Source organism: Larus michahellis, chromosome 5 (assembly GCF_964199755.1).
Source record: "Larus michahellis chromosome 5, bLarMic1.1, whole genome shotgun sequence".
Classification (NCBI taxonomy): domain Eukaryota; kingdom Metazoa; phylum Chordata; class Aves; order Charadriiformes; family Laridae; genus Larus; species Larus michahellis.
Genome location: NC_133900.1, coordinates 10,182,265 through 10,204,381, shown reverse-complemented (window position 1 = coordinate 10,204,381; position 22,117 = coordinate 10,182,265). Strand labels below are relative to the sequence as shown.

At 52.2% G+C, this 22,117-nt stretch overlaps 4 protein-coding genes across 9 annotated transcripts in view; 3 read left to right on the top strand and 1 right to left on the bottom strand.

The window, feature by feature from the left end:
* Positions 1–7,255: 7,255 nt before the first annotated feature.
* Positions 7,256–9,901, top strand: LOC141743761 (C-X-C motif chemokine 2-like). Its single transcript, XM_074588669.1, has 4 exons — positions 7,256–7,347; positions 7,707–7,836; positions 8,571–8,654; positions 9,243–9,901. Exons 1-4 carry the CDS (start codon positions 7,257–7,259, stop codon positions 9,253–9,255), a joined length of 318 nt encoding a protein of 105 aa, XP_074444770.1. The 5' UTR covers position 7,256; the 3' UTR covers positions 9,256–9,901.
* A 724-nt stretch (positions 9,902–10,625) lies between these two features.
* Positions 10,626–11,722, top strand: LOC141743762 (alveolar macrophage chemotactic factor-like). The gene is made up of 4 exons (XM_074588670.1): positions 10,626–10,732; positions 10,992–11,121; positions 11,294–11,377; positions 11,501–11,722. Exons 1-4 carry the CDS (start codon positions 10,669–10,671, stop codon positions 11,523–11,525), a joined length of 303 nt encoding a protein of 100 aa, XP_074444771.1. The 5' UTR covers positions 10,626–10,668; the 3' UTR covers positions 11,526–11,722.
* A 353-nt stretch (positions 11,723–12,075) lies between these two features.
* Positions 12,076–15,551, top strand: LOC141743760 (C-X-C motif chemokine 2-like). Of its 2 annotated transcripts, none has more exons than XM_074588667.1 (4): positions 12,076–12,186; positions 12,702–12,837; positions 13,164–13,247; positions 15,272–15,551. In XM_074588667.1, the coding sequence occupies exons 1-4, from the start codon at positions 12,123–12,125 to the stop codon at positions 15,513–15,515; spliced, it is 528 nt and encodes a 175-aa protein (XP_074444768.1). In that variant the 5' UTR covers positions 12,076–12,122; the 3' UTR covers positions 15,516–15,551. The 2 variants fall into 2 exon arrangements, with proteins under 2 accessions (XP_074444768.1, XP_074444769.1); XM_074588668.1 differs by lacking the exon at positions 15,272–15,551 and adding an exon at positions 13,368–13,895.
* A 3,927-nt stretch (positions 15,552–19,478) lies between these two features.
* The window catches only part of CNOT6L (CCR4-NOT transcription complex subunit 6 like), a 32,460-nt gene continuing 29,821 nt past the window's right edge, over positions 19,479–22,117 (bottom strand). For all 5 annotated transcript variants that reach the window (XM_074588660.1, XM_074588661.1, XM_074588663.1 and 2 more), the window contains 2 exons: positions 21,685–21,887; positions 19,479–21,311 (listed from right to left, as the gene is read on the bottom strand). In XM_074588660.1, coding sequence (XP_074444761.1) covers positions 21,099–21,311; positions 21,685–21,887 — 416 coding nt within the window. In that variant the 3' untranslated portion in view covers positions 19,479–21,098. The remainder of the gene's footprint in view (positions 21,312–21,684; positions 21,888–22,117) is intronic.

Sequence of the window (22,117 nt, the reverse complement as noted above, 5' to 3'; positions counted from 1 at the left end):
TTCAGCTCAAGCAATTAAAAGGTGCCTTCAGGAGGCTGCTCCCTCAGGTACGGAGGGGAAATCTGCTTGCATACCGGTATCTTTGTTGTATTTCTGGCCTTTGTGTGGTGTTTTTGGCACCTCTTTCCACCTCGTCATGCGCAGAAAGGTCCAACTGTCAAACTTGCATGACTCCTTCCATGTGTTGGCAGTCCCCTGGGTCTAATTCCTTTTTCCAGTTGCCCAGCTAGTGGTGCAATTGCTGACATAGACACAGAAGACAGCTAAGACCCTGAGCTGCCGCAGTGATGTGCTCGCTACCCAGCCACCCACCACCACCGTGGGTTTGGCTGGATCATCAGCACTGCGGGACAAGCACGTGATGCTGCCGCCGCTCGGATTCAGCTTCTCTTCGGAACCCATTGCATAAGTCTCCTGAAGCGCTGGAGCATCCTCACCGGCGTTGCTGCATCCTCTTTCTATTCCAGGGAAAGGCGCTGGGGGTTGTGGGGGCCACCTTTGAGTTTGGTGGAAACTTCTCATCTTGTGAAGCGCAGGCTAGATCGAGCTGGCGGAGTTTCTAGGAACATGGTTTAGTCCAGTCATTGTAATTAGACCTGGACCGCTTCTTTGCTAGCCCAAGAACGAAACGCTAAAAGCAAGAGACCTTCCTCTCAGCCAGCGGAGCTGTGGAGGACATCGGGTTGAAGTTCCACCAACGATGCAACGAGAGCAGCAAGGTCATGCCAACAGCCACGGCTCGCTTATAACGTGTCGCCTTGCTATTTATTGGCTCCCAACTTCCTTTTAACTCATCATCGACTTGCTCCTATGCGGGCGGGGGGGTCGAGCCATCACCGTCACACGAAGCCCCTATGCAAATCGCTAACGGCATGCGCTTGGTGGCACCTGCAGCGTCTAGACCGGTTCCTGGGCCCCCATGCAAATGCGCAGAGAGGGAGCTGGCGCCGGCGGCCGAGCCACCCACACCAGTCTCTGGTAAAACCCTTGGCTTTCATTCCCGATTCACCTCTTCTATGCCAGGTGGCACGACATTTTCCACTTTTCCGGCATGCCTTTGAGGAATAATGCTGCTTCTCTGCTTCGCCTTAGAGTCATTTTGGATTAACTCACATTCGAAACAAATTGAGACCTTCAGGCGAAGAAGCGCAGGGCCGCCGGGGTATTTCTCCGGCGTGTTTTTCTAGCAGCAAGTGCAAATTAGCACAGCGGTCCGGGGATTTTCTCCTGCCCTTGCTTTGGTACCATTTGCATCTCTGGGGTGGACGGGATGTCCCAGAAACTGTCCCTGCTCTGGGGTCTGGTGGCATGCTCTGATGTGCTGCTTCCCTTCAGCAGAAAGCACCCGCTGGCTGTTCCGCAGAGGTTCCATGGCTCAGGTTTGACCGAGGAAGCAGGAATATCAGAATTCACATTTCCTAAAAGTTTCCCTTAATTTCTCTCGCCCTGATTGAGCTTCCTTTCTTGCTCTGAGCCTTTCTCCTTCCTCCTTATCTTTCAAAGCTCCCTCTTACTGTATTTCCTTTCTTTAGCTCTCAAGACACCAGAGAGTTGAGCCCCACTTTTTGAGATGCCTGTAGTAGGTGTTTCACCTGCTTGCAGCTATGCGGAGCAGAGGTCTCGTCACACCACTCTGGTATCGCCAAAAATAAGCCAAAAATGAGATCTCGTCCCCGTGCCACGTCACCAGCAAGTCTGCTGCACCTTCACTCGAAGACAGTAAGTGACAGCAAGTTCAATAGGTGGTTTGAACAACCTAATTTTGGACTCGTTTTGTTAGGCTTTGGCTAATTCTGGTGCTCTCGTGCTGAAATTTCGCTTCTATACCTGGCACCTGCCGCAGTAAGCACCGTCCTGTTTTGCATCCCAGTACCAATAAAACTCCGCCGAGTTGTGCCTGAACTGGTAACCCACCAGCACAGGGCCGTGGAGATCCTGTCATCGTCATGACGTTGTCGTTGTCAGACCCTGTCATGTCAGTCATTCCCTTCCTCTGGGCTGTACCCTGGTGTCGGTACTATTTTTTGCAGACCTGGGCTAGTAAATTTTTGGAGGAAAGGAAGGACAGTCGTATAAAGGGGATGATTCTTCTTAAAATGCAACCAGGAGGAGGGACATCAGAGGAAAAAGGGCTAAAGAAGTTCTTTTCATACGTGGATAAATGAACACAGGCTGGTTGGGAATGTGTTTTCGAGGTGTAGGAGGCGCAAGGGGATGGAGAACATTCCAGTTGGGCTGAAAGGAGCCCTGGGCTGGAAACTGGGCACTGCATGAAGTTTCTGAGATGCACTTTTGTATGATAAGAGAGAAACCAACGCTGCACTTGGGTCCTGGGCGCCTCTGCCCGGGTTTTCGTGCAGTGCCGAACTGGTCGGCGCTGAAACAGGTGTGGGTGCATCTCTCCCTCAGGTTTTGACAGGAGGCATCTTCATCTCTGAAGTAGATGATGGACCACAAACCACAGTGGTGACAATTCACTGCAGTTGGGTTTTTTTGGGGGGTAACCTTTTTTTTTTTTTTTTAAAGTTGTTATCTCTCCTGTGAGGAGCGCTGGGTGAGCTGTGGAGAAAGGAGGGGTGTGATGAAAGTTCACTTTCTCTCGAAACAAACCTAGTGGTTTCAGCGTGGCCGAGAGGTTTGCTTGCTGCAGATGTCTCCGATGCAGCCTCTTGCAAATCCTTGGGTTTGTGGAGCACATGGGTCCTCACTGAAGGGCAGGAGAGACGGCGTCTTCATGGTATTTACATCAGCATTGGGTTTCAGCCCATCCTGGTCAAACACGGACAAGGTTTTTTGGGCTTTCTCCTCCTGCTCCACTTAGCTCGGGTCCTTCTCTACTCATTCTTCACGGAAAAAGTGGTCAGACACTGGAATAGGCTGCCCAGGGAGGTGGTGGAGTCACCATCCCTGGATGTGTTTAAGGCTCATTTAGATGTGGTGTTGGGGGATATGGTGTAGGGGAGAACTTTGTAGAGTGGAGTTGATGGTTGGACTGGATGATCCCAAGGGTCTTTTCCAACCTAAATGATTCTATGATCTCTGAAGCTGCCTTGTTGTTACAGACCAAGTTCTCGCTCCATCCCTGGCTCATGTGTTTGGAGGCGCTGTGACAGGTTTTCCATCCTCATCTTTCAGAGGGGGCTCAGGCGTGTAGAACCTCCAGTTTCCATCTGCCAAAAAGCAGGAGCTCTCTTCTTTCCTCACCTACTTCCCCTCCCATTTCGCATCACCTATTTTTCAGCGCCTTCAAGGAAATCTTTGACCTCCCTGAACTAGCCTGAGGCTTTCTATGGTTTGATGCCACTAAATTACATGTTTGTAAGCGCTTTAACGGCTGTGAAAGCACAGCCGAGCCAGGCAGCAGAGGACTTCTGTCCTGCCACTGTCGTGGCCTTTGGGAGGTATTTGCACCGCATTTTTGTAGGGCTCTGATTGAGGTACCATGGGAAGGACGTCTGGAGGATCCAGAGGGTGTAAAAAAAAAAAAAAAAAAAATTTAAAAAAATATTTAATAAAAGTAAGAGAAATCAAACTCTTGCCTGCAAAGGTTCAGCTGCTGCAGAAAATACAGAAGCTGTTAGGGTATTTCTGACACGTTGGGTTGGTGCTGGCCTGGATAAGTCCACAGATCAATATGTGAGGGCCGCTTTTCTGAATTACTGGCATCCAGGAAGCGGTTAGATTAAATATAGTCACAAGCTAGATCCTCGCTCTCCTTCTCCCTTTTCAGAATTACCACTCGGCGTGCACAAATATTAGCCACCCGCAAAGACGGCAAGCTTTTCCTTCCTGAGAAAACACCACAATGTTTATCAATATACGCATTAGTCATACATCAAAACCACCGTGACTACTATCAGGGTGATTCAGAAACCCTGGGATTACAGTATCTCCGTCAAGTTCTCCTTTCTCGCCGCGTCCACGTTTATTTCGCCTTTCCTACCCAAAGCAGAAACATGTAGCAACTTGAGGACCAGCTAGGCAAATGCACGTCTTGTGGGGCGATGCGGTGGGGATTCACCAAACTACCCCGGCGTCCTGGGGGAAACCCAAGCGCGTCGCTTCAGAGACGGAGCCCGGGCTGGGCTTCGCTATGAAAATTGAGGTCTAGGTATGAGTCAAGAGGGCACGGCTGAAAGGGAACCGCTGGTTGTGCTCTCTTCATCTTCGTAGCCGCGTGGGCAATGACTCCCGTGCCACCCCACCAGAGCTTGGCCCACACCGTGGGACTTGTCTTTCCAAAAGCATCCATGGGCCAGGCCAGGGACGCTGCTGGGCAGCACTGCCTGCTCAAAGGATGCCATGATACTGAGGATGCTACGGTTCTGTTGCTTCTCCACAGCCCCAGGGTGAGCTCGTTATTTTGTCCTGGCGGTGTTGACTTCTCCCACTTGGAGCGAAGCTGCTGCCAAGGCCACCTCTGCAGAGGGGATAACTTCCTCAGTGAAGAGGAGGCCCTCCTGTCCTCTCTGTGAGGGACATGTGGGTTTCATCCTGGGTACAAAGCGAGGTAATGAGCACCGTGGCTGCCATGGAAGAAGTGTTGTGAGGACACGCATAAAGCGACGTATTAGCCCAGAGCAGCACAACCACACCTGGGATCTTGCATAGGTCTGGGGGCAAACATCTGCCCCAGGCTAAAACTGAGGTTGCTGTGGCCAAACTGGTCACCCGAGACCCCTCTAAAGCCAACTCCCTAAATCGATACAGCTGAAACATGCTTCTATAGCTCTCGTTTCTCTCCGGGGTGGACAGGAGATGGACACCTGGCCTGTGGCCACAAATCTGGGGCATGATCTCGCTCATGAGTTATTTTGGTCTGTCCATTGCGTGTCTCCCAGGGGTACCTTCTTCCCATACCGGTTTCCTTAAGCGCTGCCAGCACTGGTGTTGGTTTCCCTCGGTCGTGGAAAAGCCACGCTTGGAGTGCCGGCCGCACGCCCCAACACCGTCCTCTCTACCACGCAGCTCTGGGGAAAGTTGCTTTCATTTCTCTTGGTTTTCCCCAGCTGTAAATGCGGGATCGTTTTGAAGTCACGAAATGCAGAAAGATTTTGAAACTTCTTTGGTGCCTCCACAGCACTTCGAGTATGTGACCAGTCGTCTTTCTCGGTAAATTGCTGCCTCCCCCACCATTTCACAGACTTTTCTTTGAAGAGACCCCTGCCACCACCCAGCAAAGCCGCTTAAACCAGTCCTAGGTTGGGCTCCTTCTCATAACTCTCTGCAAGGAAATTGAGAACTACGCAAGTATTGAACAAAACCCAGTTTTAAGGCCATCTCCTTTTCCACTGCCACAGCAGCAAGGCTCTGAATTCCCTCTACAGGACTTTGGGAATAGCTTGTGGAAACTGTCCCTGGCCTTTCTGTCACTCCTCCTCGCTCATGCATTTTTCACCTTGATCTCTTGAACCAGGTCTTCGCAAGACTTTTGGAAAGAGTTATCTCAGAGGGAAAAACAAGTTCTTAAGAGAAAGATGAGTAGCTTACAGTTTGAGCGGAAGATTTTTTTTTTTCTTTAACCATTTTATTACTATATAAAATGCTGATGTGACCTGAAAGTTCCAAATTACAACATTATCACACAACCACATCATTTTTTTTTTTTTTTTCTTCTGCCCTCTTCCTTCCTCCTCGCCTTGCTGTTGTGTCCCCGCGTGTCCCCTTCCCCTTCTGCTTCCCGGCTGGTGACTTTGTCTTATTCAGGGCAGCCCCCGTCCCCTGCACAACCCGAGAGCGCAGGGTGCTGCTGTGGCCATCGCTTTGCAGCAGTGGCTGTTGAATATCCTACGTGAGAGCTGAAGGTGTTGGTGTTACAGGGTTGGCCCATTGCGTGCCAAAATGCATCGCTTTAGCCCTTCATTTTGCGAGAAACCCAAAAGATGCCGTGAAACATGCAGAGGAGCAAGGACCGGCTGATGGTCCTCCAAAACAGGTGGGTGTATTCCCATGTGTGTAAGTCCTGGAGGACTCCGCGTTGCCAGAATAAAGCCTTGTGGACACGTGGCTCTACAGCATTGTAAGGAGGCGCGTGGTCTGACCTCCCTTTCTATACGCTCCTATAGTTTCTCAATGCCATGTTCACGTCTATAGTGAATATTGGTGTCGATAGTTTGCCCACTACAGTTTGATTATCCCCGCCAGGAATGATGGAGAACGGGCTCCCTGACGGCACAGCACACCGCGCCTTCGAACCGATAATAAATTGGCTGCTGATTTAATAAATAAAAGCTGCTTTTCCTGAAACTACAGGCAGGTAGGACACCTCCAGCTAAGCCCAGGGTATTTCAGGTCCTAAGTGCGGTAATGGGCTACGAAATGGGGCCGAACAGGACAAACCCTGGTGCCACCCCATGGCTCCGTGAGGATTTGATCCCTGTGTTATGGAAGGGCGCTCTGGGCGTACCATAGATGTTGGGAAGGGAAGCGGCCCCTCTCCTTCCAACCCCAACACCGCAAGGGCGGGTGTCTCACCCTCACACATCCCTGAGTCCGTCCTAACCCCGTTGCTGTTCCTGATGCCGTTCTCTGGCATCCCAGGCCGCCGGTACCGAGAAAGTCGCTGCTGATAAATGCGCACGTCGGCACTGAGTCACAAAATGTGCGGAGACGTAGGAACAGTTTGCTTTTTTGCTGGTGCTACCGTCCCAGTCATCTCTTGCATTTCCTGGGTGTTCGACTCCTACAGCAAAGCGCTAGATGTGAAGAGATCTTGATTTTTTTAAATTTATTTTATTTTTTTTCCCCCCGCTACGGTGCTAGGCGTTTTTGCTGATGTAAGAGCTAGCAAAAAAAGACCGTGGGTGGGAATTATAGCCCTAAGAAAGAAATATGTAAATATCTGAATGCATTAAAAAAAAAAACAACAACCCTGCTTACCCGGGGTTTTGCGCTCTGATTTTATTCCGGGCTCTTTTTGTGGTTGAGGGGGGTAAACGCTAAAGGGCCCGAGGGGTGATGTTTGTGCGGACCCAGCTAATCACAAAGGGGGTGTGGGGAAGATTCTGCGGGGAATCCAAACACGCCCTCTGTCCCAAGGGCTGGTTTTAATCAGTAATGGGGCGTAAATGCGGCTTCTGGCCCGGCTGCGGCGAGCATCTGAGAAATCACGTCACTTTTTCACGGTCCACCGCCCAGATGCGGCTGCCGAAGTTTGAATCTCGCCGCTTGTGTGGGAGCGTGGCCCCCCCGAATAAATAGGGGTGTTTCTTCAGCCGGTGCCTCAGTCCGTGCCCGGGGCTGAGCCTGCCGTGAGGATGCGAGTGCCGGCTGCGGGGGGGACAGGAGCCCCCGTGCTGCTGTGGCTGCTGCTGCTGCTGCTGGTGATGTCCCACTCGGCCCATGCAGGTGAGAGGCGGGTGTCTTTGCGAGGGTCCCCACGGCTGTCAGGTCCTTGGCGAGGGGTGGGCATCTCCTGCGTCCTGCACCGAAAGGGACCGGAGGAGACAGGGAATCCTCCTGGATGCTCAGCCCCAGGGTTTTTCCTGGTAGCCAAGAGAAGAGCGTGACCTTCCTCCTTGGCTAGGACCCGGTAGCAGGGCATTGAGGCAGAGGCACAGATCAGTTTCCTAGCGTGGTCCCTAAAGCGTTGTCAGCAGAAGCAGGGAAAAGGACAATTTCTTTGGCCCTCCAGGAGATTCGGAGTTGCCGCACCTCGAAATAAGGCCATTTGTCTCCGTTAAGTTGCCACCTTCTCTCTTTCTCAGCCATCCTGGAGGTGAACGGAAACCTGAACTGTAGGTGCGTAAAGACAACTTCGGACTACCTGAGTCCGAAGAGGTACGAGAGCATTGAGATCCGGCCCGTGGGCAGCACCTGCAGGCGCACAGAGATCATGTAAGTGCTGCAGGCGGGGAAGGGGGGGTGTCGGGGGGCAGAAACCCGCTTTCTCCTTCGGCCCCCGTGGAGCAGCGGGGCCAGTGCCGCACCTTTTCTCCTGCAGCCGCCTCCCTTCTCCGCTCCTTTTCTTGGCAACTAAAGCTTTCCAAAATTGCCGGCGGAGCTCTCTCATGCTTAGGGGCTGAGAAACATCGGATCCGAGCCGACCCGGAGCTCCCTGGGACCTAAAGGAGCCTTTCCAGCGGGGGGGAAAGCACAATCTCCTCATGCTGGCGCTTAGCGGGGAGCGCGATGGTGGGGGGCTGTTTGCAGTTTGGAGGTAGCGCATCCTCAGACACCGAGGCGGGATGAGCCATAACCAATTTTTCCGCTGCCGATATGCTCCTGAGAGCAAACAGCATCTCGGGTCAAGCCCTTCTCTCGTTACTCCTGCCCTGACTAAAGCGGCGCGTTAAGCAGAAGCATAAGATTTCTTTAACTGTTGGCTTTTGTAAAGAAAATTGTCTTTGAAGGGCCACCTCTGGCTTTCCAGCGCCATCTCTGCTCTGCACGGGAACGTGTTGCGTCTCGCTTTTTCCCCGGCCGTCCCGCGGCTTCCCTCTGTCCCAGCGGCTTTCCGCGATCTGCCGGCGCTGTCAATGAAAGCTGAGCCCCGTGGCTCGGCTTTGGCTGCCCCGATCCCCGCCTCGGGGAGGGGAGGGCGACGCTCACGACTTCTCCTTGCGTTGCAGAATTAAATTAAAAACTTCAGGGAAGGTGTGCGTGAATCCCGACACCCCTTGGGTAAAGAAACTGCTGAAGCGTATTGCAAGCACGTAAGTTGCTTTGATTGGAGAAAAAAAAAAACAAACAAAAAAACCCCAAAAAACCCAACCCACAACCCTTTGGCTCAGGTGGGCGATGTCCCATCCCATCGGCGGTCCTGGGGAGCACTTGCAGGACCGAGGGCTCTCACGGGGGTGCTGTGGGGGGCCACGGGACCCATCCCAAGGTGATGTGGGGTGAGACTTTGCTGTGCAAAGCAGCCTTCGGGCGCTCAACGTGCCAATGCTGCCATCCCTGCATCCCGCTCTCCGCGGCTTGTGCACGGTGCTGTGATGCTGAAAACATTTTGGCAAAAAAATCTATGTATTTTGGGGGCGGGAGGGCGGGGGGATGGCAAGAGCGGGGTTTGCTCGTTGCGGGCGCAGTAGTGTGTCGACGCTCAGCTGCGAAAGCCGCCCTCCGCTGTGGTGCCCGGGTTGGTGGCACAATGTAGGGGTGGCTCAGACGTGTCCCCGCGAGTGACGCCCGGGGAAATGGCAGCCGCTTCCTTCGGTTGGGGCAGGAGCTTCCTCTCCCGCCCCCCGCAGGAGCCACTTTTCTCCGCGTTCACACGTTTCTCCTCCTTCTGCTTTTCGCAGGAAGAAAAAATAAGTTTCCTGCTAAGGAAGTTGAGGTGCGGAGCCCCGAGCCGGGGGCACGGACGATGCGCAGGCGTGCGGACCTGGCTGCTCCTTCCTTTGCCCTCGCTTCCCCCCATCCCAAAAAACCCTGTGTCCGGCCCCAACGCGGCCGCTGCTCTCCCCAGCCCCACGGCAGGTTTTGGAGTGGGGGTCCCCGGATTTGGTCCCCGGATCAGCGTAGATGTGAACCCTTTGTTTATCTACTTGCCCATAGACTGTGAAGCCTTTCTCTGCCAGGGGCTGCTCCTGGCTCTGTAGGAACGACTTTGCGACTCTCTCCGGGTTTTTATTACCCAGCGTGGCGTGTCCTCAAGTCAAATAAAATTCAGTTTTTTGGGGGTTTTTTTTGGTTTTTTTTTTGTTTGTTTGTTTTTTTTTCTTCTGTTGTATTTTCCCTGCATCTCCTGGCTTCGAAGAAACGGGGCAGAGTTTTGATAAACCCCATGGTTGTAGCCTTATTGGAGCCAAATTTGCCGTCATTTGCATCCGGCGCTCTTGTCTTGGTGCTCTTCCGCACGCTATGGAAACGTGCATTTGAATATATGTCAGGGGAGGTATTTCGACTATAGGTAGGGGAGCGAGGGCAGCACCCAGGCGTGGGCCAGGCACCAGGAAAACCCCTTTTACGCAGAGGAATAAGATGAAGGCAGGGAAGGGTTTGTCCAAGTCAATGCTGGCAGCTGGGATGGGCGCTGGACCACCAGCCAGGGATCTGGCAGCCCCGGCAGAGCCGGCGGAAAGCGAAGCTCCTTCCCCACGTAACCTGTTCTCCCCCGCGGTGCCGATTTGTGGGCCACGATGTTGCTGGAAGGGAAATGGGTGACACAGGTGATGTCCCCCCCCATCCAAGCATTGGTGATGGGGCTGGGGCATGCAGGCGGGCGTACGGCTCTGGAGAGCAGCGAAGGCCATGAAGAAAATATAAGGGAGGGGTGCGAGGTCACTTGGAAGAGGTTTTTGGGCTAATGGCAAAAGGCAAATGCCCCCAAAGCCCAGGCTGGGATGAGCCTTGCAGGGGGGAAACCTGGGTGTAGGAGAAAATGAGTAATATCTGATGGTGCAGAAGAAAAAAGCAGCCCAAAAACCCTCCGGGCTCCTGCGGCCGCTAAGAACAAGGGCCGGGGGAAAGGACGGGTATATTTGCAAGACCCAGCTTAGCAGGAAGGGGAAAACGGAGTCGGTTTCAGGAAGCCGGGGCCCCCGCCAAGCCCGGAGCTGCTTTTATCAGCATCGTTGCAAACTCCGCGAGCGCCGTCAGCAGGGAAAGGGAGATGGGCAAAAAACCACCCCGACCGACCCCGGGGCCTCCCGCCTGCGCCGCTTCACTTCTCCTATTTTCCGGCTCAAATAGGGGGATGCCGGCGGGGCCGGGGATGGGGCCGGCATGGCTGCGCGGGCGGCCCTGCTTCTGGGGGTGCTGCTGCTGATTCACCGCCCCGGGGATGCAGGTGAGGCTCCCCGTGACCCCCCAGGCGTGGGGCTGGAGGATGCTTGTTGGGGGGGGGGGTGGATGGAGGTTTTTGGAGGTGGCATCCCACTGTCACCTCTGGGGCTTAAATACATCTGAGGCTCTTCTGGAAGTGGGTCCGGTGATGCTGGTGGGATGTGGAGCGGGGGGAAGATGCATTGCCCAGAAAGGGTTTTGGGGATTTTCGGTGGGTTTTCGGGACACGCAACGCGTGAAGCCGCGGCCGTGTGCCCCTCCAGCTCTCCTGGAAGCCAATGGCAACCTGAGCTGCCGCTGCGCCAAGACCACCAGGGCCTTCATCTCCCCACGGAAATACAGCAGCATCGAGGTCCGGCCGGTGGGGAGCAGCTGCCGGCGCCTTGAGGTGGTGTAAGTGGCTCCCTGGGGGGGGAAGGTGGGGGGTACGAGTCCTCTTCTCCCCCCCATCCTCCCCAAATTATTTGTTTCGTACTCTTTTCCTTTATGAGAAGTGCTGAGGGGCTCGGCTGCTCCAGCCCCCCGACTAGAGGAGGATGGGCTGAACCCCCTCCGTGTTTTCTAGGATTAAGCTAAAAAGCCTGGAGAGGGTCTGCGTGGATCCTGACACCCTGTGGGTGAAGAAACTCCTGCAGGACCTCCCGCACCTGTAAGGTTCCCCCCTCCACTCACACACCCCCCCCCTCCCCAGCCAAAGGGGCTCCTGGCGGGACCTGGGGCGTCCCGTGGGGACCGGTCTTCACGCGTTTCTCCCCACTTCTGCTTTTGGCAGGAGGAAGAAAGAGGCTCCCCGCTGAGGAAGCTGCCGCCGCTGGGACGGCCAGATGTGCCAGGCCCCAAACTGGACCCCCCCCACCCTGCTGTCCCCTTGCTCCGGTGCGAAGGGGGGGTGCGCGCTGCTGCGTGATGTCCTCAGCCCCTTTTTCCTTTGCGTTTTATGCATTTAAGCCCTGGAAAATGCCAGTCCGCGCTTCCCCTCCCTCCCACCCTGTGGCCGTGCACTGGGTGTCCCCTTTGGGTGCCATCCAACAGGTCCAATAAAGGTGGAAGCCCTCGGTCACCGTCACTTGCGTCCCTTCCTGCGGCACGCCGGGGGTTTGGGGGTGCTCAGGGGGACCGAGTCCCCACGGGGTGGAGGGGCAGAATCGGCGTTTCTCCACCGACAAACGTGGGGCAAGCAGGAGGTTTGGGGAGGTGGCCACTGTGTCTTCCGCCTTTTTTGGCGGGGGGGCGGCGTGGGCCATGTGCGTCAGGGGGAAGCGATGGCAGGGAAGTCGAAGCGCGGGGCAGCTCCTTTTTTTCCCCCCCCCTCCTTGGCGTTTCCCTGCTTGCAAAATCCCCATGGGGGCTGGCTATAAAGCAGCCCCCGCGGCGGCTGGGGGCGAGCGGCGAGGATGCGGCTGCTGCCGGCGGCGCTGGCCCTGGCCATGCTTCTGAGCGACCTGGTGCCGGTGGGCGGTGAGTGACATGGGGGTGTCCGTCCGTCTCCCCACCCAAACCCCTCGGTGCCCCGGATGGAGCCATGGGCTCCTCTGGGCTTTCACGTTTGTCTCCGGCCCATCTTTGAGCTGGAGTTTATCCTTTAAACCCGGTGGCGAAGCTGGAGGGGGATGCATGGGACTGCCGGGGGGTTTTGCCCGATGGATTTAAGCTGCTTCTCTTCAAGACCCCCATGAAACCAGAGCGCTTGGTGGGTGGGTGATGGGTTTAATTCATAAAATGTTGGTTTTCGAGCCCTGAGGCGCTGAACCCCCTCCGTGTGCATGAAAAGGAAGCTTTGGGAAGGATTAGCCTTGCGTCAGCCTCGCCGCTACAAACCCCATTAACACCAGTCCGTCCCTGCAAGCATCCCCATGGGTGCTGGGGAGGGGACAGGACGGTGGCAGGGGGATGGCGGGGATGGGGGGGATGTCCCCGTCTGCCTCCCTCCGAGGGGACGCGGAGAGCTGGGTGCGGGCTGCTGTGGGGCGCAGGTCTGTCGCTGGAGAGCCTGCTGACCAACATGAGGTGCAAGTGCATCAAATCCACCGCCCGGGTCATCAACTTGGGGCTGATCCTCGCCATCGACGTTACGCCGCCGGGGATTCACTGCCGGAGGAAGGAGATCGTGTAAGTGGAAAGCCTGCAGACTGATTCCCGCAGGTCGCTTGCTTACGTTCCGGTGCAAAAATACGCTTCCACCCTCTCCGAAGCCCCCGCATCTCGCGGTGACTCTCGCACAGGACACCGCTGCTCGTTTTAACAGGGGTCACCCCCGGCGCGGCTCATGGAGCCCCCCAAAATCCCATCTATCTCCCAGCGAGGGTTGCAGGGGTTGGCTTATAACGGTGCCGGGGAGCGAGAGGGGTTTTCTCCGCAGACAGCGGCGCGGTTGGAAAAGTGCTGGGGAAGCGGCATGCGTGGGGCTGAGGGGGGGGTCTTGTCGCCCCCCGCAGCCTCACCCTAAAGAAAAACAAGAAGGTGTGCGTGGCCCCCGAGGCGCCCTGGATCCAGCTGCTCATCCACAAGCTGATGCAGAGGTATGCGCTGCCCCGCCGCCCATAAAGAAGGGATGTATCCAAGGTGGGGCCATCCCTTCCTCCCCACTGCTTTATTTTCATTTCTTTCCTTCCCCCCTCCCAAAAAAAAAAACCCCGCAGGAACGCCACCAAAAAAGAAGGGGCGTCGCGGGCACGGCGGGAAGCGGAGCGGTGGGCTGGGGGAGCGGGGCCGTGGTGCTGGCCCCCCCCACAGATTCCCTAAAGCATCTCTCTCCCTCTCTCCTGACACGACGATAAATAACCGGCCGCGGTTATTTATTCCTCTGCGCCGTGATAACGCTGGGTTTCACGGCACAACGCCGGCGGCGCTTGCTCTGCTCCCAGGGTTTTGGCAGGGGGTAGGAGCCTTCCCCTGCTACCCACCCCCCCACCCCCCAAAAAATACGCTTCCCCCTTGGTCACCCGGCGTCACCCTCTGTCGCCTGCATGCGATGGCAGCCTGTGCCAGGCGCCATCAATAAAAGGATGAACGTGTTTCGCTCCCTGGGCTGCAGCAGCTCTTTCTGCACGGATTTGTGTGAAAATGGGGGGGTTTTGGGGGGCGAGGTTAGACCGGACCGTGGCACCACGGGGCCCTCGGCTGCTTCATCTTAACGTGCCGCTTTTCGTCTGGCCCGGGTTTTGGTGGCTTTTTCTGACAGCTCCCGGGAGGAGCGGGTCGTGCTATGGGGACACGGGGTGGGGTCTGACCTCTCCAGCCCCGCGGCGTTGGCTCCCAGTTGGGCGAGCGCGGGAGGAACGGGAGATACTGGGAAATTTCTGGCTCTCTCCGTGGACCCCCATTTCCCTGGGAGGGATGCACAGGTCCCGCGGGGACCTCGGCATAGGGATGTCCCTTGGCCACCGGGACCAAGGTGATGCAGGTGTGACTTGGAACCCAAATCATCGCTGTTTAAAGGTCTCCTTGGCGTCTGAGCTCTGGGAACCTCCCCAAAAGGGTAGGAATCAAACCCGCGTCACCCTCCCCACCACCCAAAAGCATGTCCCAGGGCAGGGACAAGGTGTGATATCCCCGGCCGGTCCCCGCGTCCCCCTCCTGCCCACCCCTGGGCTCCTCGGGAACCACAGCAAGGGGCCAAGAGTGGTGGCAAAAGGGACGTTTATTGCCTACAGAAGGAAATAAAAGTACACAGGTGAGGAGAAACGAGATATTTCATCTTATCCATCGCGCGTGAGCAGTACCCCATCTCCATGGTGCGGGGTGGGGGTGGGGGGAGCATTTAAATTAAATTAAAAAATAAAAAAATTGAAAAAAAAATTAAAAAGGGAAGAAAAAAGTAACAGAGAAAAAGAGGATCCTTTTGTAAAAGCCAAGGGGAGAGCTGGAGAGAAGGTTTCTTATTATTTATTCTCGTGGGAAGCATGGAATAAGCAAGTTACTTGGTTTTTTTGCTGAGGTCTCGGTTGAAGTTGGAAGCGTTGGTGCCCAGGGCTGGTGTCAGACTTTGGGCTGGTGGGGATGGCAGCCACCCAGGGCCCCCCCTGCCCCAACCCCCGGCTGGTTTTTTCCCATAAAACGAGATGTAAACCCCCCTAAAATTTTACTGTAAGCGTGCCCGGGAGTGACACTGCCACTGCCGCTTCCCCCCTCCCCACGTGCACTTCCATCTTTTGAGGGACAGGACCTTGCGGTTGCAAAGACAACGCAGAAGGAAGAAAACCAACTTTAAAAAAATTCCGCCCCCCCGCCTCCCCGTCCCGGACATCCCAAAATAACCAGTGGGAAACGGGGGCGGGAAGAGGGGGAACCCGGGCTGGCACGGCCGCTGCTGCGGCCTAAGCCTGCGAGTTTGTGAACGAAGGGCATATTTGGGTAACACGGTGCGCACAAACGCTTTTCATTGCTCGGAAAGCCAACAGAGGACGCGATAATTAAAAACGGAAAAAGTCACGTAACGTGTCACTCGTAAAGAAAGCCACGAGGAGGGTTGGGTTTTTTGGTTGAGTTGGGGTTTTTTTTTGTTTTTTTTTTTGTTTTTGTTTTTTTTTTCTTTGGAACAAAGACAAATACAGACAAATGCCAGCTCAGAAGGGTCGAGAGGTTTTGCAAGCTCAACGCACCATACGGCTGCCGGGGGAGGGGAAAGGAAAATAGAGAAAGAGTCATATCACTTGGCGTACTTCGCCATCAAGGCTGAGAAATCACCCCGAAGTACCAAAATAGCCCAGCATCTCTCCATCTTCGTGCTTCTTTTCAGACACACTCCGAGAAACCGTGCTCCTGAAGCCCATCATCCTCCAACGTAGCCAAACCAGCGAACTTTACCCTCTCTCAATACCTTTTTGTAGGGTCGAATCGTTTTTCTTAGGATGAAGGAGTTCTTTAAAGGTGTTGATTTTGTCCCTTTTCTGATGGTGCGATGCCTGCGCCTGCCTCGTCCCCTCTGGTTTTTGTCCCTGCTCTTGTTCCCTGGAGGAAAAGCCAACCCGTGGTCGGTGGCGGTGCAAAGAGTGGTCCCAGGAGAAGACACTGTGTCGCTTAGAGCTGCGCCTGTATCTAGAGCCTAATAATCTCCTAAAAAGTGTTTTTAATCTTAAAAGTGAGTTCTCGGGTGATGCTCGGCATAGAGACTTAAGAGATTTACGGTTTCCACCAGGTTCTCTTGCGGTTTGTGTGGCCTTTGAATGCCGCGGGGTGGGAGAGGGGAGGTACATGACTATACTTTGATTGTATTATAAAAACTGATGAGCTGTGTATTGCAAGATGCTTTCCCTCGCTATGAGTGTCTGTCAGAAAAACCCAAACCTTTCTGCATCTAGGGCTCGTTTATTTTCCGGCCTCTAACAAAGCAGGTCCTCTGCTCCCCAGGGTAAAACCTCTCCAAGACCAAGCGCTCGGGCTCCTTTTGGGACACGGGAAATGAGGCAGGCGAGGATTTTCAATGCCCGTGCTTGGTGCCGAAACCATACCCCTTCTGCAGCCAACACGAACTTCAGCCAGTCTTCGTGCGCTGCTTCGCTTCCTACCAGGTGGGTTTTGGTGGCGAAGACCGCCCAGACCATCATCCCACCTCTGTGGTGACCCAGCAGGCCAACGACCCGCTGCACCTCCTGCTGCTGCCCGGTGTACCAGGGCGTCAGATAGGGATGCGCTCAGTTCGGTCACCCCTCCGTACAACAGGGAGAAGGTCTTCAGGTTTAAATCAGGTCTTAGATCTTCCTTATCATTACAAGAGAAATATCTACGCAGAAGCCAAGAACAGAGGAATCGTAATTGCGTACAAAGCTGCGGTCGCTGGGGAGAGGACAACTAATATTTGTGACTAAACTCCCTTTTATACCAGTGCCTAGAGGGTGCGTGCAGCATTTGGGTGATGTTTCTAAGGCGGGCCGTTGGTTCGGTTTGGGTGGGACTAAAAGACCTTTCGCTCCGTCCCGCTACGCCAAGTTTCATCCCAAAGGAAGGGTCTGATGCTAGAAGCCGAAAATGCTCGGAAATGGTGGAAGCGAAGTCTCTGCTCCTCTGTCGCTGGGTTTAAATCTGGTCTTTGCATAGCTCCTGCTCCCTACCGAGAAGGTGCGAATACTGTGCTCCTGGACTAGGAATCCTTAAAGTGTTTCCCCCACCCGTCTTCTAAATTAACAAAGAAACTCTGAACTTCAACAAGCCCTTCCAGTCTCCCCCCCAGCCCCGACCTCATCCAAACCAACCCCCCGAGAAACAAGTGATATGAACCTTTGAGGTCTCAAATTCTCGCTTGCGATTCGGACCCGACGTCTCTCACGAGCTGGGTGGGGAAAACCAGTCTCCAAAAACCCAATATTGGGGATCAAGTGGGAGCTGCAGACGCTCAGCGTCTTTGTAAAGTGGGCAACCGTCAGCCATCCGCAGCGTTGCCCAAACGCTGAAGATGACGACGTGGTTTTGAAAGCTGTGGTCAGCGGTTAAGTGCTCCTGAAAAGGTTAAGAGTCAAAGATTTTGGCTTTCTAGTCTATAAAACACAGAAGGGTGAGGATTTGGGACTGATGAGACCTTTTCTGAATGTGTCTGCGGACTAACAGGGAGTGGCTTCCGACAGGCAGCGAAAGGTTACCGAAAAAATGACATATTTTCTCCACGAATGCTAGAAAGAGACGACAAAAGCTTTTAAGGAGGCAAAATGGGATGGGAAGCTGGTCTCGGAGCCCATTGTGCCACACCTGACTTCAGCGTGGGGGACGCAAGTGTTCACGCTCCTTAACATCGAAAGAAGGAAACAAAAATATTCGGCTACATTGTACAAAATTCTCTTTTTTTTTTTTTTTCTTTTTTTATATATATATATATATATACACACACACACACACACACGCAAAACCCCGTATCTAACAGATTCACCGTATTGAATTTTTAAAAAGTTGCTTGTAGAAGGGTGTTGGATTTTATTTTCTCTGCTTGCTTTAGGCAGTGCTGTCGCTTCGAAGTTGACACCAGGCACCGTATTTTCCAAAGCAAACCGAGCCGGCGAGGAGCGGTAAAGGATTCGGAGCTTTTTTATTTTATTTTATTATTTTTTTTTTTAATCTTTCCGGCGTCGCCTGTGACGTGCTGGGAACCGAGGGTCGGAGATGGAGGGAAAGTGATGGTTTCCCATCCGTCTCTGCTCAGGATTAGGGATGTTTCGCTTTGTAATACTTCCTCTCCCCTAGGAAAAAAAACCCTCCCGTCGCCTTCCGTCTGGGTCAGGAGAAAATCAGCGTCGCCATCTGGACGATGCGTATGTTTTACCCAAAGGGATCTCATCCTGCGCCGAGGGCTGCCTGCTCCCTTGAGAGATTTTTTACAAAATCACGTTTCTGCTCGGGTGGTGGGGGGGAAAAAAGCGCAATCCCCTTACTGCTCCTGCCGGGAAAGGGGGAAAAAAACAGAAGGAAAACTGGGAGGGAGCCAGACACGTGAAAGGCGGGTAAACACGTCCCCAGTTACATGCATGGACTGAAACATAAACAAGACTCCTTTATTTTAAAAAAAAAAAAAAAAAAAAAAAATGCAGAGGTTTTGTGCAATGTCTGTTAAAATAACGTGGGTTTTGGTTTTGTTTTTTTTCTTTTTAAAAATCGCAGAGCGTAGCGGACGTTCGGAAGTGGGTTTCGCAGCAGAGAAAATCCAATTAAACACCTTCCCGCAACGGAACACTTCAATCGGTTAGAAACCAAAGAAAGTCAAACGTAAGCAGCGTACAATGTTTGCCAGGTTGGTTCGTTTGGTTTTTTGTTTGTTTTTTTGTTGCTGTTGTTGTTGGTTTTTTTTCTTCTTCATCCCCATCCTCTCCCACCCCGATATTACAAAAGGATTGTTGTTGGTTTTGCTTTTTATTAACAAACGGGCTCCTCCGCAGTTCATATACAATCATAGGTGAAATTTGAAATTCCATTTTATACAAACAGCTCAAAAAATATTGGGAGTGAAGTATGGTAGGAAATATTGCTCGCGTCGCTAGTTACCATGCGGGTAGGAAAAGGAGGAGAAGGGTTTGTTAGTGCACACCTCCAGAGCAGAGCAACCCCCCCCCAACCCCCCCCCCAAAAAAAAAAAAAAAAGATACAGTAGCTGATTACAGAAAGGTAATGTCCACAAAATTAAGTTTTTCATGCTATTCTACTTTCCAGTACTATACTCTCAAATCGCTCCCGCAATTTACGGGCAATCAATGGCCAGGTGGCGAACGCTGAGGTATGTTAAAAAAGAGATACCTGCACCTCGAGGAAAATCCGTCTTTAAAAAGGGCTTTGTTTGTTGGTTTGTTTGTTTTTAGCGCTCTCCAGGGATTTCACCCGGCTGCGATCGCTTCCAATTTAGAGCAGAGAATAGACGACGCCTCCTTTTTTCTTTTTTTTTCTTTTTTTTTTTGGTGGGTTTTTTTAGGCACTTCTTTTCCAAGGGAGCTATGGTTTCGTTAAACCCCTCTCTGCGTTCTGTCCCACACCACCCCCTCCCCGGCCCCCAACAAGAGTCAGGGAATAGTTTCTACTCTAGATCCAATTGATTATTATTATTATTATTAATTTTTTCCTATGGGTAATTTCCTACGTATAAAACGACAAAGGAAACGCTTAATTATAGAGTTAGAGGAACAGCCTGACTTGGCAGTTTTGCGAGGCAGAAGATGGCTCCTTAGTATTTAAAATTAATTTCACAATTTAAATTTGACTTTTTTTTTGTTTTTTTTTTAAGTATACGAATGAGACATAAATATAGGCTATCAATCTCTTTAAAAATTTCATTCACATCATGGAAAATTTTTTTCGTTTATTAAAAATATCACATTTTGAGACTAGAAACAGTAAAGTGCATGAAAAGTTTAAAATATAAATTCAAGAAAATCTTATAGCAGCAAAAAAGCAGAATAAGGAAAAACTTAAAAACACAGACACGACCTTTTCCTATCACTGTGCCATTTGTTGTTTTGCCCTTTTTTTTTTTTTTTTTTTAAACATTAAGCAGCCAACCAATTTTTCAGAAAATTGCATTATGTTTAACGCCTCTTGAGGCACAAGGTTTTGAACTGGCCACCTAAAGCATAAAAAGGGGGAAAAAAGGAAAAAAAAAAAAAAAAAAAAGGATTTCCAACACATCCAAAGAGCATTAACAGTTGGGAATGAACCAGCAGCTTTTTAATTCAACCCTGACCGACAACAGAAAAGCGAGATTATTTTAAAAAAGGTGGGATGGCTATTTGGCAACTAGGGTCAGGAAAAATAATCCCAAGGAATGACTACGGCTACCGCTCGCTCCCCCGGTGAAAAAAGCTTGTCGCCAGCTGCTGCGCGGGCCCTTCGGAGGCAGAAGAAAGGTCATTTCCAGCGGCTTCTCCCCGTACCCTACGCTTAGGCGGTTAATCCCAAGCTTCCCGTCTTTGAGACCGAACTTTGGAAAAAAGGGAAGCTAGGAGGGATTTGCAACGTCTTTACTCCCCCACAACCCGAAGGCTGGCGACGGCAATCGCTTCAAGTGCAATTTCTTACCATTTCTACGTCCTGCTCCCAAACTGCGCTGCTCAACAGCGTTGCCCCGGCTTTGCCAGAGCGGAGAGGTTCCTTTGGATCCCTGCGCGTCTCGCCCAGGAAGGACGGAGTCCTTCAGAGCTCCGGAAAAAACTAATCACTGCGGCATCGGCCGAGCAAGCGATCTACACGCAGCATTAAACGCTCACCCGCAATGTCTTGCGAGACGCAGCCTGGCTGGAAATTTCGTTGTGAAGGAAATTACATCAGGAGAATTTAGACCTCCGATTTTATCACAGGTATGAAGCCATCTTTGGTTTTCTAATATGAGTTAGAGGAGGGGCAGGGCCACGCTGCTAATCATTTATAATCAGGAATTAAGTGCTTCGCTAATGTGCAAAATTTATTTCGGATGCAGAGTTCAGTCTCCGTTTTGGGTTCAAACAAACAGTATTTCTAATAGCCTTCCTACAAAACAAGCGTTTCTATTTTTGTTTTCCTTTCTCCTAAAAGGCTGGCTCATTTCGCCACGCTCTGGAAAAAAGCGTTCTCTTGAAATATGTCAATAAGCAAGTTTTTAATCTCATTTCTCCATTTATAAGTGCAGCTTCCTACCGAAAAGAAAAAGCTTGCCAGTTTTTAAAAAAAAAAAAAAACCAAAACAAAACAAAAAAACCCAAACTTAAATTAAAAACCTGGAAAGGGAATAATACTTTGGTTCCAGCCCTAGTGCCAAATGATACCAATATGCACCAAAATGTGCAAAATCTCATCTCAAACACATAAGGAAAGGAGCTTGAAGAAGCAGCTTAAGGTTGGCCATACTTCACTCCTATATACTTTGATTTACAACTGTACAGGTCCGTAACAACAGGTCCTTGCCCTCAAAGGGGCAGGGCTCCACACTACCTCCTGTTCGGCAAGTGCACACCGTTGACAAGAGGCAGGAGCGGAGGATGGAGTTCGAGTTGTGTTAACAGTGAGAAGTGGTCTGAAGGGATGTGAGGGTGTGGACACCCAGTGATGTTGTTGTCAACCAGCCACTGAGGGTCCAAAGGCCCCAGGACACCAAGCACGTTCATGTGAGTGTTGGAATAGAAAATGTAGTCAATCACACCCTAGGGAGAAAGAGAAACACGAGAGTGAGAACAGACCTGGCTTCTTCTGGCAACCTCAACTTGACTGGCCTCTTAGCTGCGACTCGCAGGAAGAGGCACAGCGCTGGCATTAGGGTAAGAAACGCGCGCGGCGTTTTGTGTTCAAAGCGCGGCATCCGTTCTCATTAAGTCACTGGCCAGAGCCAGGTGGGAAGCTTAAAAACACCAGCAAATCAAGGATTTGTGTGCGGTAGGAAAGCGTCCAGCGAGTGTAGGAACCAGTGATGAAGCACTTAGAGGAACAAAGAGAAAGACAGCCAACGGTCAGAAAATTAAGACAGCGTCCTGGGGAGACCAGGTCAACGTCTGCCATTTCAGAAAAATCGCTGCTTACTTTGAAATCAAAAGTGTAATTGGTGTAAGGCATCAAGTTGTTTTCATAGGCGCTCTTGAGTTGGAAGCCATGCGTTATTCTTCCTTCAGAAGCCCCGTTTTTTCCGTTGCCACTGAAGTTCATGAGACACTCGTTGTAACGCAACTCCTTGAAGTCCTTGTGGTTGTCAGCTACTATGCCATTGCTTAAGTATTCCACTACACCTGTTTGCAAAGGAAAGGATTCAGGGACTTGCTTTAAAATACAACGTCCAGGGAATGTTGGCCTCGGAGTCAAAAACCAAACCGCCAATAAAACACCCCACGAGATGAGAAAAGAGCTTTCCACCTAAGGGGAAGTCTAAACAGCAGCTGCCTTGTCCACATCTGAGCCACCTTTCCGACCGTCAGCCAGGGAACTGAGGTTCTCCAGCGGTTTTGACACCATTTTTTGA